The sequence below is a fragment of the Heteronotia binoei genome, chromosome 1 (assembly GCF_032191835.1).
Source record: "Heteronotia binoei isolate CCM8104 ecotype False Entrance Well chromosome 1, APGP_CSIRO_Hbin_v1, whole genome shotgun sequence".
NCBI classification, from domain to species: domain Eukaryota; kingdom Metazoa; phylum Chordata; class Lepidosauria; order Squamata; family Gekkonidae; genus Heteronotia; species Heteronotia binoei.
The window spans coordinates 269,003,802-269,017,877 of NC_083223.1; the positions used below are offsets into that span (position 1 = coordinate 269,003,802).

General features: G+C 46.8%; 1 protein-coding gene across 3 annotated transcripts in view; it reads right to left on the reverse strand.

Moving 5' to 3' along the window:
- LOC132584027 (immunoglobulin superfamily DCC subclass member 3-like) overlaps positions 1–12,124 on the reverse strand; it is a 66,160-nt gene extending 54,036 nt beyond the window's left edge. For all 3 annotated transcript variants that reach the window (XM_060255802.1, XM_060255810.1, XM_060255818.1), the window contains exon 1: positions 12,011–12,124. In XM_060255802.1, coding sequence (XP_060111785.1) covers positions 12,011–12,062 — 52 coding nt within the window. In that variant the 5' untranslated portion in view covers positions 12,063–12,124. The remainder of the gene's footprint in view (positions 1–12,010) is intronic.
- Between the last annotated feature and the right edge of the window lie 1,952 nt (positions 12,125–14,076).

The following is a 14,076-nucleotide window of genomic DNA, read 5'->3' on the forward strand; positions in this document are numbered from 1 at the left end:
ATGTTCTTATGTGACACAGAGTGTTGGACTGGAGGGGCCACTGGCCTGACCCAACATGGCTTCTCTTATGTTCTTATGTGACACAGAGTGTTGGACTGGAGGGGCCACTGGCCTATCCAACATGGCTTCTCTGATGTTCTTATGACAGCTCTTCCTGTCTCTATCCCTTCCTAAGAAGAAAGTTAGGATGATGATGACCAATTCCCCCAATCTTTTTTTGTTTGTAATTGCACTGGAGCTTTCGAACAGGCTCTTTGCGGAGATTCAAGTAAAGTTCTGTCCTCCTGGATAGCCCAAGCTAGGCCTGTCTTTTCAGATCTTGGAGGCTAAGCAGGGTTGTCCACAGTTAGTACTTGGATGGGAGGTCACCAAGGAAGTCCAGAGTTGCTGTGTACCACTGGAAAAACCTATGGGGTCTCTCTAAGTCAGCTGCAACTTAATGGCAAGCTCCACCAGCAAGCTTCATCCTCATTCCAGTCTTCCAAAGAGCAGGGCTTTTTTTGCAGCAGGAACTCCGTTGCATATTAGGCCACACATCCCTGATGTAGCCAATCCTCCAGAAGCTTACAGGGCTCTTCGTACAGGGCCTACTGTAAGCTCCAGGAGGATTGGCTACATCAGGGGTGTGTGGCCTAATATGCAAAGGAGCTCCTTCTAGAATTCCACCTCTGTAGCCAATCCTCTAAGAGCTTACAGGGCTCTTTGTACAGGGCTTACTGTAAGCTCCAGGAGGATTGGCTACATTAGGGGTGTGTGGCCTAATATGCAAAGGAGCTCCTGCTAGAATTCCATCCCTGTAGCCAATCCTTCAAGAGCTTTCAGGGCTCTTCATACAGGGCCTACTGGAAACTCCAGGAGGATTGGCTACATCAGGGGTGTGTGGCCTAATATGCAAAGGAGCTCCTGCCACAAAATAAACGCCCTGCCGGAGAGGAGCATCAAGCCCATTCTGTTTAGGTGGGCTTTTCATTGAATGCCGTTGAACTTGGAATTATTTGGACGGTTGGGCATTGCCTCTCAGCAAGCTGAAGTATTTCCACAGTCTGGGAGCCAGTTTGGTGTAGTGGTTAAGTGTGCAGACTCTTATCTGGGATCAACCAGGTTTGATTCCCCACTCCTCCACTTGCAGCTGCTGGAATGGCCTTGGCTCAGCCATAGCTCTCGCAGAGTTGTCCTTGAAAGGGCAGCTGCTAGGAGAGTTCTCTCAGCCCCACCTGCCTCACAGAGTGTCTGTTGAGGAGAAGGAAGGTAAAGGAGATTGTAGGCTGCTCTGAGACTCTGATTCAGAGAGAAGGGCGGGGTATAAATCTATGGTCTTCTTCTTTAAAATCGTTAGGCTGTTTTAGAAGTCTACAGTCCATCTGCTAAGATGTACTGTTGTCACAGGAACTACTTTGAGCTCATCTGCTTTATGGAGAAAAGTGGCCTAGAAGTACTTTAAATAAACAAAATGCATAATTAAGAAAGATTTTGCGGCAATAGACCTGGATTTACCACAGACTTTCTGGGACGAGTCACCAGTGAAGTCTGATAAATTGTTACAGCGGGTTTTTAATATTTGGATCTTGCTTTTCTTCCTTTATGTAACTCATTCCGAGAATTCATTGCCTTAATGGTTTGTGTGAAAACATTTGTGTCTTGCTTTTCTTCTTTTATGAAACATATACCTAGGATTCCTTAGCTTAATTTTTATGGTCCGTGTGATATTGGATTTATATCCCACCCTCCACTCCGAATCTCAGAGTCTCAGAACGGCTCACAATCTCCTTTATCTTCCTCCCTCACAACAGACACCCTGTAAGGTAGGTGGGGCTGAGAGAGCTCTGACAGAAGCTGCCCTTTCAAGGACAGCTCTGTGAGAACTATAGCTGACCCAAGGCCATTCCAGCAGGTGCAAGTGGAGGAGTGGGGAATCAAACCCGGTTCTCCCAGGTAAGAGTCTGTGCACTTAACCACTACACCAAACGGGCTCTGACTGAACCAAACTGTACTCACTTTTCTTCCTTTATGAAACTTATACCTAGGATTCCTTGACTTATTTTTAATGGTTTGTGTGAAAACATTTGTGTCTTGCTTTTCTTCCTTCATGAAACTTATACATAGGATTCTTTGGCTTATTTTTAATTGTTTGTGTGAAAACACTTGTTTCTTGCTTTTTTTCCTCCATGAAATTTATACATAGGATTCTTTGGCTTATTTTTTAATGGTTTGTGTGAAAACATTTGTTTCTCGCTTTTCTTCCTTCATGAAATGTATACCTAGGATTCCTTGGCTTAATTTTTATGGTTTGTGTGAAAACATTTGTTTCTCGCTTTTCTTCCTTTATGAAACATATACCTAGGATTCCTTGGCTTAATTTTTATGGTTTGTGTGAAAACATTTGTATCTCGCTTGTCTTCCTTTATGAAACATATACCTAGGATTCCTTGGCTTAATTTTTATGGTTTGTGTGAAAACATTTGTATCTCGCTTTTCTTCCTTCATGAAACATATACCTAGGATTCCTTGGTTTAATTTTTATGGTTTGTGTGAAAACATTTGTATCTCGCTTTTCTTCCTTCATGAAACATATACCTAGGATTCCTTGGTTTAATTTTTATGGTTTATATGATAACATTTGTATCTCGCTTTTCTTCCTTCATGAAACATATACCTAGGATTCCTTGGCTTAATTTTTATGGATGGTGTGAAAACATTTGTTTCTCGCTTTTCTTCCTTTATGAAATGTATACCTAGGATTCCTTGGCTTAATTTTTATGGTTTGTGTGAAAACAGTTGTATCTTGTTTTTCTTACTTTATGAAACATATACCTAGGATTCTTTGCTTTAATTTTTATGGTTTATATGATAACATTTGCATCTCGCTTTTTTTCTTTTATGAAACATATACTTAAGGTTCCTTGGTTTAATTTTTATGGTTTGTGTGAAAACATTTGTGCCTTGCTTTTCTTTCTTCATGAAACCTATACCTAGAGGGTGTTGGTAGTGAATGGGAAACCACTTGTGAAAGCCACGTTTCAATATTCTTCAGAAAATGAACTACAGGCTATGTTTTCTACTAGAGAATAAGTCTGAAATGGAAACTGGGATCATCCCCAAGTAGCAGAGGCGAGAATAAGGCAATAAAATCCCTCCTTCCATACCCTCCCCAGTTACAACTTGCTGTCCTATTGCCAAGTTCTCCCTACCAACTTACCCTCCCTGCATCCCCCAAACTCTGACTGCCAAAGCTGTTTGTGGGAGGTTCAAATTAGTGTCGGGGCCAGGGGAAAAACAACACCAATTAAGGGCCTCTTGACTTCTGAGTGGGGAACTTTCTATAGCTTCAAAGGGGATAATCCGGAACCCTCCCCCTGCCCCCTATGGTGTCCCCTTTCCCCCCTTCCCTTGACCACAGCCAAGAGCCTCTTCATTCACCAAAAACTCTTGGCCGCAACCCAAAAACTAGACACCCCCCCTCCTTCTTGCCGACTCCACCCTTCTGCCTTTCCTGCATGCCAAAAAGACAAGGGAGGGGGAACAGAAAAGGCAGCAGGGTGGGATTGGCACCATGCCCGACCCAACACACCCGACACACGCTGGCATGTGTCCCTACAAGAGGGCATCTGGATCACAAGCAGGGTAAAGGCATGCCACCCTGTCTGGGCTATGCACAGCATGCACACCCATTTAAGCATGCCAGCTAAATGTATATGCCTGTAGGGGTCTTTATATTTTGCACCCAGATGCGCCCTTTACCAGTTCCCTTTCATTCGCACTGTGCTAACTTGGGATCAAGATAGAAGACTATGGCTTGCTTGTGTTTTTAAAAGATGGTCGGATGGAAACATTGCTGCCCTCATACATGCATTTCAGCTTTCTAGGGCTTTTTTTTTTTTTAAACCCTCACATCCTTCGAGGAACTCAAAGGCATCCTACACGGATCTCCTTTCCTGATTTGATCCTTACAACAACTCTGTGAAATAGACGAGTCCAAGAGAGAGTGACAGAACCCGAGGTCAGCCCCACCAATGGTCAAATGGGGAATATGAACCCAGATCTGATACCCTCAGGCCTTGGATTTTTCAGGAGCTCACAGGAGCACAGCTCCTGAACCTTTCTGAGGGTTCTGCCTCCTCCCCCCCACCTTGTCCATTGAATAGTAGGTGCAGCTGCATAACAATCCTTGGATGAGCTCCACCACCTATTTTTCTACAACGAGACCTCTGGATACCCTGTTCTGAACTAACACATTCTTATAAGTGTTAGTTTCAGGAAACAGAGATGACCAGACAACAGAGCGATTGTGTGCACCCCAGGGCATGATACCTCTGTCGTCTCTCCTTAAACACTCATAAAAATAATGGTCCTATTGTCAACCTTTTCCACTTAATTTTCCACTCCACACACTGCATACCCATGACTTCCTCTGTCAGCTCCCTCGTATGGAGTTATACACAGCCAGATATACAAGAATACACATAAAAAGTTATTCACTCACTCCACTCTTCAACAATAATCCATGCACACACAGGGAAGATACTTAGAAAATATCTCTAGCTGCCAGAGTTCTCGAAAACTTTCAGAAAGGTGTTTATGAATCATGGGCGAAGGACAGGTCTGTTCCATAGCTAAAAACCATGATGGCAAATTGGAGCTTCCATGTATAGAATCAATAAACCTCTAAATACTGGGATCCAACAGCGGGGGGGAAATGTCTTTGTAGTTGTTTGTGGACTTCCAAGATGGTTGAGTGGTCACATTGGAAATGAAATGGACCAGGTGGATCTTTCCTTGATCCACTTTCCTGTGTCCTAATTTTTGTGGAGGAGCGACAGATAGAGAGTAAGAATGGTTAAAGGCTTCTCTTGGAGTCTCAGCCCAATCGAGTCTTGTGGTACTGAGTTCCACAGGTTAATCACATGGAACTGCTCCATGGCTCCCAGTTTTGGACAGCAGAATTACTCCAGGGCTATCTTTTTGGTTAAGAGGGGATTGGGGTAATCTGCCTGTCGCTATTCTTGTCACTCTGCTCCCTGCCTGTTTTCTCCCCACATCACAGTGAAGACTTCTGAGAAACTGATACTGCTCCACAAAACTTCAGTCAGGGAGGTTAATGACACCCAGTCTCTCTCAGGCACCACAAAATTGCAGTGGTGGCTGTTTTTATAGCCATAATGGAACTTTCCGGAAAGGGGGCTGACTAGCCAAGGAATGCTAAGTTTTTCTTCCAGAATGTTCCAGGCCAGCATGTTCTGGAAGGGGGAGCAAAGAAAAAGCAAAATAGAGTGAAAGTGTGACTCCAAAGTGTGAAGGAACATTCTAGAAAAGGGGAACAAGGACAAAACTACTAAGGTGGCACGGAAGAGGCCTTCAAGCCTGAACCAAAGTTTCTGACTTTTCCCTCAAAGTCATCTTAGAGAGATAACAACAGGACAGCCAGGCAGCTGGTGTGTGTGTGTGTGTGGGGTCAGACCTCACAATCCAGCAGTGTCCACATGGTCTGTACAAACTCCTGTCTGCCCCCAAACCAACATATGGAAAGCGCTTTTGAGAAGGAGAGCCTTTAATCCCCTCAGGGGGGCCGCTTGCTCGGTGTTGTGGCTCCTAAAAGCCACGGCCCAGGAGTAGGCGGTGGGGCTCAAGTCCGAGGACGACAATGGCCTCTGCCGGGAAGGGGAGGAAGGAGGGGGATACGGAATGGTCCCCTTGACGTCTTGATGGATGCTGCCATTCAGGCCTGCCTTAGCAACCGCAGGGCGGACGCAGGAGGCCCCATGGTGGGGCTGTCGAGAGGCTTTGCAGGGTGCTGGGGAGGAGGAACAATAAGCTGGGTCAGAAGGGGCCGAGGCAGCCCCTATTGTCCCATTGCCGGCACAATAGGCCTCACCTCCGCCTTGCCCATCTGCCCGGCCACGTGACGCTCTCGGGGTGAGGTTCCCATGACTCGCCCCATCACTCAAGGACGGGGCTCTTGCCCCATCCCAAACCTTCGCCTTCGTACCTCGATCTATCACGCCCATTGCCCTCGGGCTAGGCCAGGGGGCGATGACCCCAGACTTCTTTCTCTCTTCCCCCCACCCCGCCCAAGCAGATTGTCTGTGCACTTGGCATCGTGCTCAGCCAGTCGTGAAATGGAGCCCAATGCCCCTGTGACAGGCCCTAGGCCTTGTGAAAGAACACAAGGAGTGGCATCGGCGGTATGCGCTACGAAGCGAGCCACTGTCTAGTCCGATTTGAGAATGAAACAGAGTTAGGTCGCTTCTAGTTGCTTCCTCCATGAGGGGTGCCTCATGGGCTAAACCAGCTAGTTCTTAGTGGTTACGTTGGCCTTAACCTGAGTAAATGGACTACAGTCTCCCCCCGCTGAACTCTTAAGCTAGACACTGTTTCCACATCCTGTCTAGAGGTCGTTTTTGATAGTTTTTTCTCCTCAGAGTTTTAAGACAGCTTGAAGTAGTCATCCTTTCTCATAGTGAGAATGCTGATTGTATTTACACCTCTGGCCAAACATGTTCAGAAGGGTTTTCCCTTCAGAAACCCATTCAGCTACAGGGAAAGAAATGGAATGAGCATTCACACCATGAGCAGCGATCCCTTTTTTTTCGCCACCTTTTCCAGCTAGTGTGATATAATAGAGCATCAGGCTAGGATCTGTAAGGCTTGGATTCAAATCCTCCCACTGCTGTGATGCTCACTGGCTGACCTTGGGGCCTGTCATCCTTTCTCAGCCTCACCTACCTTACAGGGTTGTTGTGAGGGTAGTTTGGGGAAGAGAGAACTGGGTAGACCACCCTCTGCTCCTTGAAGGAAAAGCAGAATAACAATGCACTAGATAGACAACCCTACTTGCGTACAACTAGATTCAAGTCCATTAGGACCTATGAGACCAGCACGATTTGGGGGGTATATGCATTTGAGAGTCAAAGCTCGCTTCATCAAATATCATAAGAACATAAGAGAAGCCATGTTGGATGAGGCCAATGGCCCCTCCAGTCCAACACTCTGTGTCACACAGTGGCCATAAGAACATAAGAGAAGCCATGTTGGATCAGGCCAATGGCCCCTCCAGTCCAACACTCTGTGTCACACAGTGGCCATAAGAACATAAGAGAAGCCATGTTGGATCAGGCCAATGGCCCCTTCAGTCCAACACTCTGTGTCACACAGTGGCCATAAGAACATAAGAGAAGCCATGTTGGATCAGGCCAATGCCCCCTCCAGTCCAACACTCTGTGTCACACAGTGGCCATAAGAACATAAGAGAAGCCATGTTGGATCAGGCCAATGGCCCCTCCAGTCCAACACTCTGTGTCACACAGTGGCCATAAGAACATAAGAGAAGCCATGTTGGATCAGGCCAATGGCCCCTCCAGTCCAACACTCTGTGTCACACAGTGGCCATAAGAACATAAGAGAAGCCATGTTGGATCAGGCCAATGGCCCCTCCAGTCCAACACTCTGTGTCACACAGTGGCCATAAGAACATAAGAGAAGCCATGTTGGATCAGGCCAATGGCCCATCCAGTCCAACACTCTGTCTCACACAGTGGCTAAAAATCCCAGGTGCCATCAGGAGGTCCCCCAGTGGGGCCAGGACACTAGAAGCCCTCTCACTGTTGCCCCCTCCAAGCACCAAGAATACAGAGCATCACTGCCCCAGAGTTTAATAGCCACTGATGGACTTCTGCTCCATATGTTTATCCAATCCCCTCTTGAAGCTGGCTATGCTTGCAGCCGCCACCACCTCCTGTGGTCTCTAAAAATGCTACTGGGCTCGAATCTAGCTGTCTGAAACTACTTTGTACTACGGAGTCATGAAAGAACAGGTGTCCTGGATCCTACCTTTCCTCACTCTATCAGCTCCCTCATAATACTTCAGCAGAGGAACACCAGCAAGAGAATCTAGGCCACCTGTAATAAACTCTTGCTACGGAAGAGACCTCTCAACTGTAGATCAGAGGACGTTTTACAGGTCTTAATCTGAAAGCATATTATTTTGAGCAACTGGAGGGTGGAGAATACATAGCTCAAACAGCACTGTCTTCCCCCACCCGTGCCTCCCCCCCATCGAATGCTCCTTGTACTCTGAACTCCTAGGAATTCAAGAGAGAGAAGCCCCCTAAATTCTCTATAGTTTGCCCCATAGTTTGACACTGGTGCACCACATAAGCCAGTAGCTCTGTGGTCCTCCATGACTTTCCACATCCTCACCACACTCCACACAAATGAACTATCCAAAGAACTTGAGAGGAAATACCTTAAAGGCAAAACCACCCCCCAGAACTGTGTATGGCTTGACAGTGCAATCCTAAAAGGATTTTGTCCCATCTAAACCCATCACTTTCTGTAGGTTACGACAGGCATAGCTCTGCATAGGCCTGAGCTATAGAGGTTTACAAGATTATGCCTGGGATAGAGAAGGTAGAGAAAAAAGTCCCTTTCTCCCAATACAAGAACTCGTGGGCGCTCCATGAAATTGCTGAGCAGTCAGGTTAGAATGGATTAAAGGAAGTACTTCTTTACCCAAAGGGTGATTAACACATGGAATTCACTGCCACAGGAGGTGGTGGCAGCTAGATGGCTTCAAGAGGAGATTGGATAAACATCTGGAGCAGAGGTCCATCAGTGGCTATTAACCACAGGGTATAGATGGAACTCTCTGTCTGGTGATGTTCTGTATTCTTGGTGCTTGGGAGGGGGGCAACAGTGGGAGGGCTTCTAGTGTCCTGGCCCCACGAGTGGATCTCCTGATGGCACCTGCTTGTTGTTTTTTCTTTTCTTTTTGGCACTGTGTGAGACAGAGTGTTGAACTGAATGGGCCACTGGCCTGATCCAACATTGGTTTTCTTATGTAACTAGCAATCTGGAAGCCCTGGCGTCGCTAGCCTCAGCCAAAATTTCAGCCTCCCACCTGCAGTACGAGGCTCTTATCGACTTCCTTTATTTATATCCCACTGCTCTCCCCAAAGCAGCTTACGTCATTTCCCTCCTCTCCGATTTATCCTCACAACAACCTCGTGAGGTAGGTGAGGCTGAGAGTCTGTGATTGGCCCAAGGTCACCCAGTGAGCTTCCATGGCACGAGTGGGGATTCAAACCTGGGTCTCCCAGCACCAAGAATACAGAGCATCACTTGCCCCAGGCAGAGAGTTCCAACTGCACCAGCTCTTACAATGGAAGAGCAGGATTAAAGTAAACTAGCACCCTGAAGACCAATAAGTTTTCCCCTAGAGTATAACCTTTTGAGAGTCCCTTCACCAGATGCCTGTCCTTCAAAAAGCTAGGGGTCAGTCACCAGAGGTCAACGTGACTTCCAGGTGCACACGCACACACAAATAAAAAGGTAAAGGTAAGCACCAGTTATTTCTGACTCTGAGGTGACATCACATCATGACGTTTTCACAGCAGACTTTTTACAGGGTGGTTTGCCGTTGCTTTCCCCATTGCTTCTCTTATGTTCTTACGGTTTGAAACTTCTTTCCCCCCCCCCCCCACTTGTTTCTCTGCATAGAGATTCTCAACCAAAAGCAGGGGCTTAAGAAAGACATTTATGCGAACAAGAAGTCCCCAGCATCTCAGTTTTAATAAATCGCAGAAATAATCCTGCAATCTTCCCTCATTCCCTTCTTACACTGCTTCTGAGAGGGGACCGAGGCTGTGAGCAGCAGTTAGGGGCAATGTTCCCAGCAAGCTGAGTCAGTGTGAGCCAACTCACAGTTTTATAGCCTCCGGCTCACACTATTTTGTCTTAGCTCAGGACAAACGGCCCCCAAGCAAACTGATTTGCGCAGTCGCTCACAACTTTCACGCCAGTAGCTCACAAAGTAGAATTTTCTCTCACTAGACTCCGCAATTTAGAGGGGGCATTGGTTAGGGGAAGTTAGTTGGATGCAAGTTCCAGGTTTCCGTTTTAGCACGTTTTAATGCTGAGTTTGTCTTCATCTTTCCAAGAAGAGAAAGAAGTCCGGAGTTCTGTTTTTGTTTTTTTGATAGTAAGGGATTTTTGCTAAAGCAGGAGACGGTAACTCAGTTTCGAGCAGTCGCTTAGCGAAGGGAAGTGAACAGACGAAATCTTTTGTCACTTGACAGGCACATCAACGGATCCAGCTTCAAAACCCTGACACGGAGATTTCTGCGAGAAAGCGCCTGAAAGCGCCTCCAAGACTGCCTTCTTGAAAAGGATGCGAACTTCTAAGAGGAAGATCTTCCACGCCCCCCCCCCTACACCCTCTTTGTTATCTCCTCTTCTTCCAGTGTGTTAAGTTCCTAGACAGAGAGTCTGAATAGGAAAGGAAAACTTTCAACTTCTCTTCCGAGCCGAAGAGACGAGGCCGCTGGGAACGTTAGAATTTTGCTAAGGATCTATGTACCCAGTTCATCTCTAACTTCTAGGAGAGGATAAGAATTGGGCAAGGGGGTACATCTAAGGACCAGCGTTCCCTCTAAGCTGCAGGGTCTTGTGAGCAAAAATTCTATTTTGTGAGCGACTGGCGTTCGAATTGTAAGCTACTGCATCATTTAGTGTGCTCTGGGGGACATCCTTCCTGAGCTAAGACAAAACATGTGTGAACTGGAGGCTAAATATTCATGAGATGGCTCACGCTAATTCAGCTTAGAGGGAACACTGCTTGCGACTTAAAGCACAGCAGAAACGGGGGACCCTATTTGCCTCTACGACTTTTGAGGTGTCCTTGGTTGTTTCCAAGAGCTGAGCTGGTCATCGTATCCTAGAGGCAAACCAAGTTCGGGCTCTGTGACTCTTCATTAGGCACATTGAGAGAACCCGGAATCATTTTTTCCTCTTCCTCCTCTTTGTACAGAGACACAACCCACCCGGGTCCAAGTCACAACTCGCTCTCAGCAACCCGCTTAGATCCCATGATGGCTCCAGTGATGAGATCGAATCCAATCTCAAATCCCAAACGTTGTTAAACACACAGACGCACACTGCTGAGTCAAGAGAGGCTGGAGGCTGTGCCAAGCGAACAAGACGAAACACAGGACTACCCTCACAGTTGCTGAAGTGTTGTAAGGAATCACAGTTGGGAAGAAAACACTCTACCAAAACTGGGACATTAACTTTAGAGGCAGCGAGACCGACCGACTTTTCTCCTTATTTGACACTCCAGAAATAAAACCAAATTGGTCACCTCATTCAAATTCCTGACCTTCAAGGACCAGTTTCCTCTTGAAATCGCTCAGCTGGAGCACACCAACCCCCCCCCAGAGACAGCAGACCTCTATTTCGGGAACTAGATGAAAAGAAAGCTCTTTTGTGGATAGCCAACTCCATCCCTTTTTTGGTACACGGTTTTCCAAGATGGGAAATAAATGGATGGGGTTACTCCCCCCCCCTCCCCAGAGTCACCAGGGCATGTTTGTTTTTCAAAACGTACCTCTTCATTCATTTGGATTTTTCTTTAAACCTTCCCGACTCAAGAGGTTTTAGAGGACTCGCAAGAAATTTGAGTGCACCATTCCGAAAACAGCATTAAACAAGACTGACATCAAAGCATTGAAGCCCTTTGCCCTCTTGATTTCTCCAGCCTCTTGGTTCGAAAGCCCACTTCTCCAGTCGCAGCTTACAGAATTGCATCAGGGTTCTTTGACCACCCAACACACTAGAGGGCCACTGAATCCAATATGGAAACCATTTGGGAATGAACAGACACCGGAATATAGGAGATTTGACCCAGGGAAGATGCAAGCTGTAATTGAGATAAACGGCAACGTGGGATGGCCTTGCTCAGGGATATTGAGAGGCCGATGGGTGTCCCTGAAAGTTTTGCTAAGAATCCAGGGGGCTCTTCTGTCTCCCCAAAGCTTTCACCGTGGAACCACGATCCAGCTCTCCTAAACTCAATGCAGGTTACAGTCCAACAAAGGTCCGCTTTCTCAACACCAAGCAGAAAGAGGACAGCCATCGCAACCCCAAAAGACACAGGCGTCCAAGCCTCCGTCCAAGTGCACTGAAGCAAAAAGAGAAAAGAGAGAGACGAGATAAAAAAATAAATAAAACCTAGACTTACCCCATCCTTGCAGGACCAGCCCGATAGCTAACCAGAAGTTCCACAATGACATCCCCCCAGATTTAGCGGTCCGGCGGGAAAAAGCATCCAAAAACCGACTCTACTTAAAAACACGAACCTTCCAAAAATTAAAAAAAAACAAGCAAAGCAAAACGAACCCCCCAAAGTTTCTTCTTGAAGTTTAATAGGGAGAGCAGGAGACAGGTAATTCCATAGTGACGGGGTGTTTCAAATTCACCGAGGTCCTCTTCACAACAAAATAACAATTCTTTGGCCTCTCAACTTTTGCACTATTCTTCAGTCGTGCCCCCCCCTCTTTTTTTTTAATTTCCCATTTCCTAAATTTGTTTTTGGTTCCCCCGAAATCCGCCTGGCTTCAACTTTGGCAGCTTCTGGCTTCACACTCTGGTTCTGCTGGAAGGGGCCAGCCAGCCTTCCTAATTTCCATTGTTTACCCTCTCTGACGGCCAGAGACACTGATACAATTGGGCTGGGGTGCAGGGGAGTGGGGGGGGGGGAGCTGGGGTGTGTGAAAGGCAGCTGGAGGAAGGGATGCCCAATTACAGCTCAGCACAAAGATGAGAGGCGGGGGTCGCTCCCTCCCCCCCCTTCCCCCAACCCCCCTTGGGAAGCATTGATGTGTCCAGTGCTTTGGTATATAGCCCTTTGGCTGGGTTATTCTATTGGCCAAATTGCTACGGCTTGCAGTGCCGGACTTTTTCACAGTAACCCAGGGTGGCAGGGCAAAAGAAAAAAAGAAAAGATATCCAGCCATGCCTAAATGTAGTCTGGTCACAAGAATGGCCAGGGATCTTCAAGGAATATCCATCGACATTCGCTGTTGATCTGATTGCGATGAGTAGATTTCAGGAGGGCCGCAAGACCCGCATTTCCACCCTCCCCTGTTTGGTTCCAGCGCATGCTTCTATCACTTTCCATGAGGACTAAACGCTTTGTTTTTAAAGATGCATCCCAGAGGACAATATTCAGCCTGGTTTTGGCTTAAAATGTACTCCCAGGGGTGCTTTCACACATTCTGAGTAATGCACTTTCGATCCACTTTGCAAAGCACTTTACTGTGCGGAACGGCAAAATGCACTTGCAAAAAAAATAATCTAAAAAGTGTATTGAAACTGGATTGAAAGTGCATTGCTTGACGTGAAAGTTCCTAGAATCATGGAGTTGGAAGGGGCCATATGAGCCCTCTAGTCCAGCCCCCTGCTCAGTACAGGATTGGGGAGGGATGGTGGCTCAGTGGTAGAGCAGAAGGTCCCAGGTTCAATCCCCGGCATCTCCAACTAAAAAGGGTCCAGGCAAGTAGGCATGAAAACCCTCAGCTTGAGACCCTGGAGAGCCGCTGCCAGTCTGAGTAGACAAGACTGACTTTGATGGACCCCGGAGTCTGATTCAGTATACAGCAGCTTCATATGTTCATATATGATCAGCCTAACCATCCTTGACAAACACACATCTTTTTTGGATCATACTGATGGTACTCCTTTTAAATTTTTGTTTTGCTTTTGTTTTGTGGAAGGCGTTTCTTGGAACTGATCACAAACATGCTCAGGAAAATCCGGTTGTTCATAAAGAAGTTGCTCTCAATTTCCTGAAGTTTCTGAAAAAGCTTGGTTTCCTGAGCCATTTTGGAGATTTTGCAATTGGATCTCGATTGGTAATGGTAAGACCTCACCTGGAGTCTTGTGTTCAGTTTGGAGCACACATTTTAAGAAGGATATAGACAAGCTGGAAGGGGTCCAGAGGAGGGCAACGAAGATGGTGAGAGGTCTGGAGACCAAGTCCTATGAGGAAAGGCTGAAGGAGCTGGATATGTTTAGCCTGGAGAGGAGACAACTGAGAGGTGATAGGATCACCATCTTCAAGTACTTGAAGGGCTGTCCTATAGAGGATGGTGTGGAATTGTTTTCTGTGGCCTTGAAGGTAGGACCAGAACCAATGGGTTGAAATTAAATCAAAAGAGTTTCCGGCTCAACATTAGAAAAACTTACTGACCGTTAGAGCAGTTCCTCGGTGGAACAGGCTTTCTTGAGAGGTGGTGGGGCTCTCCT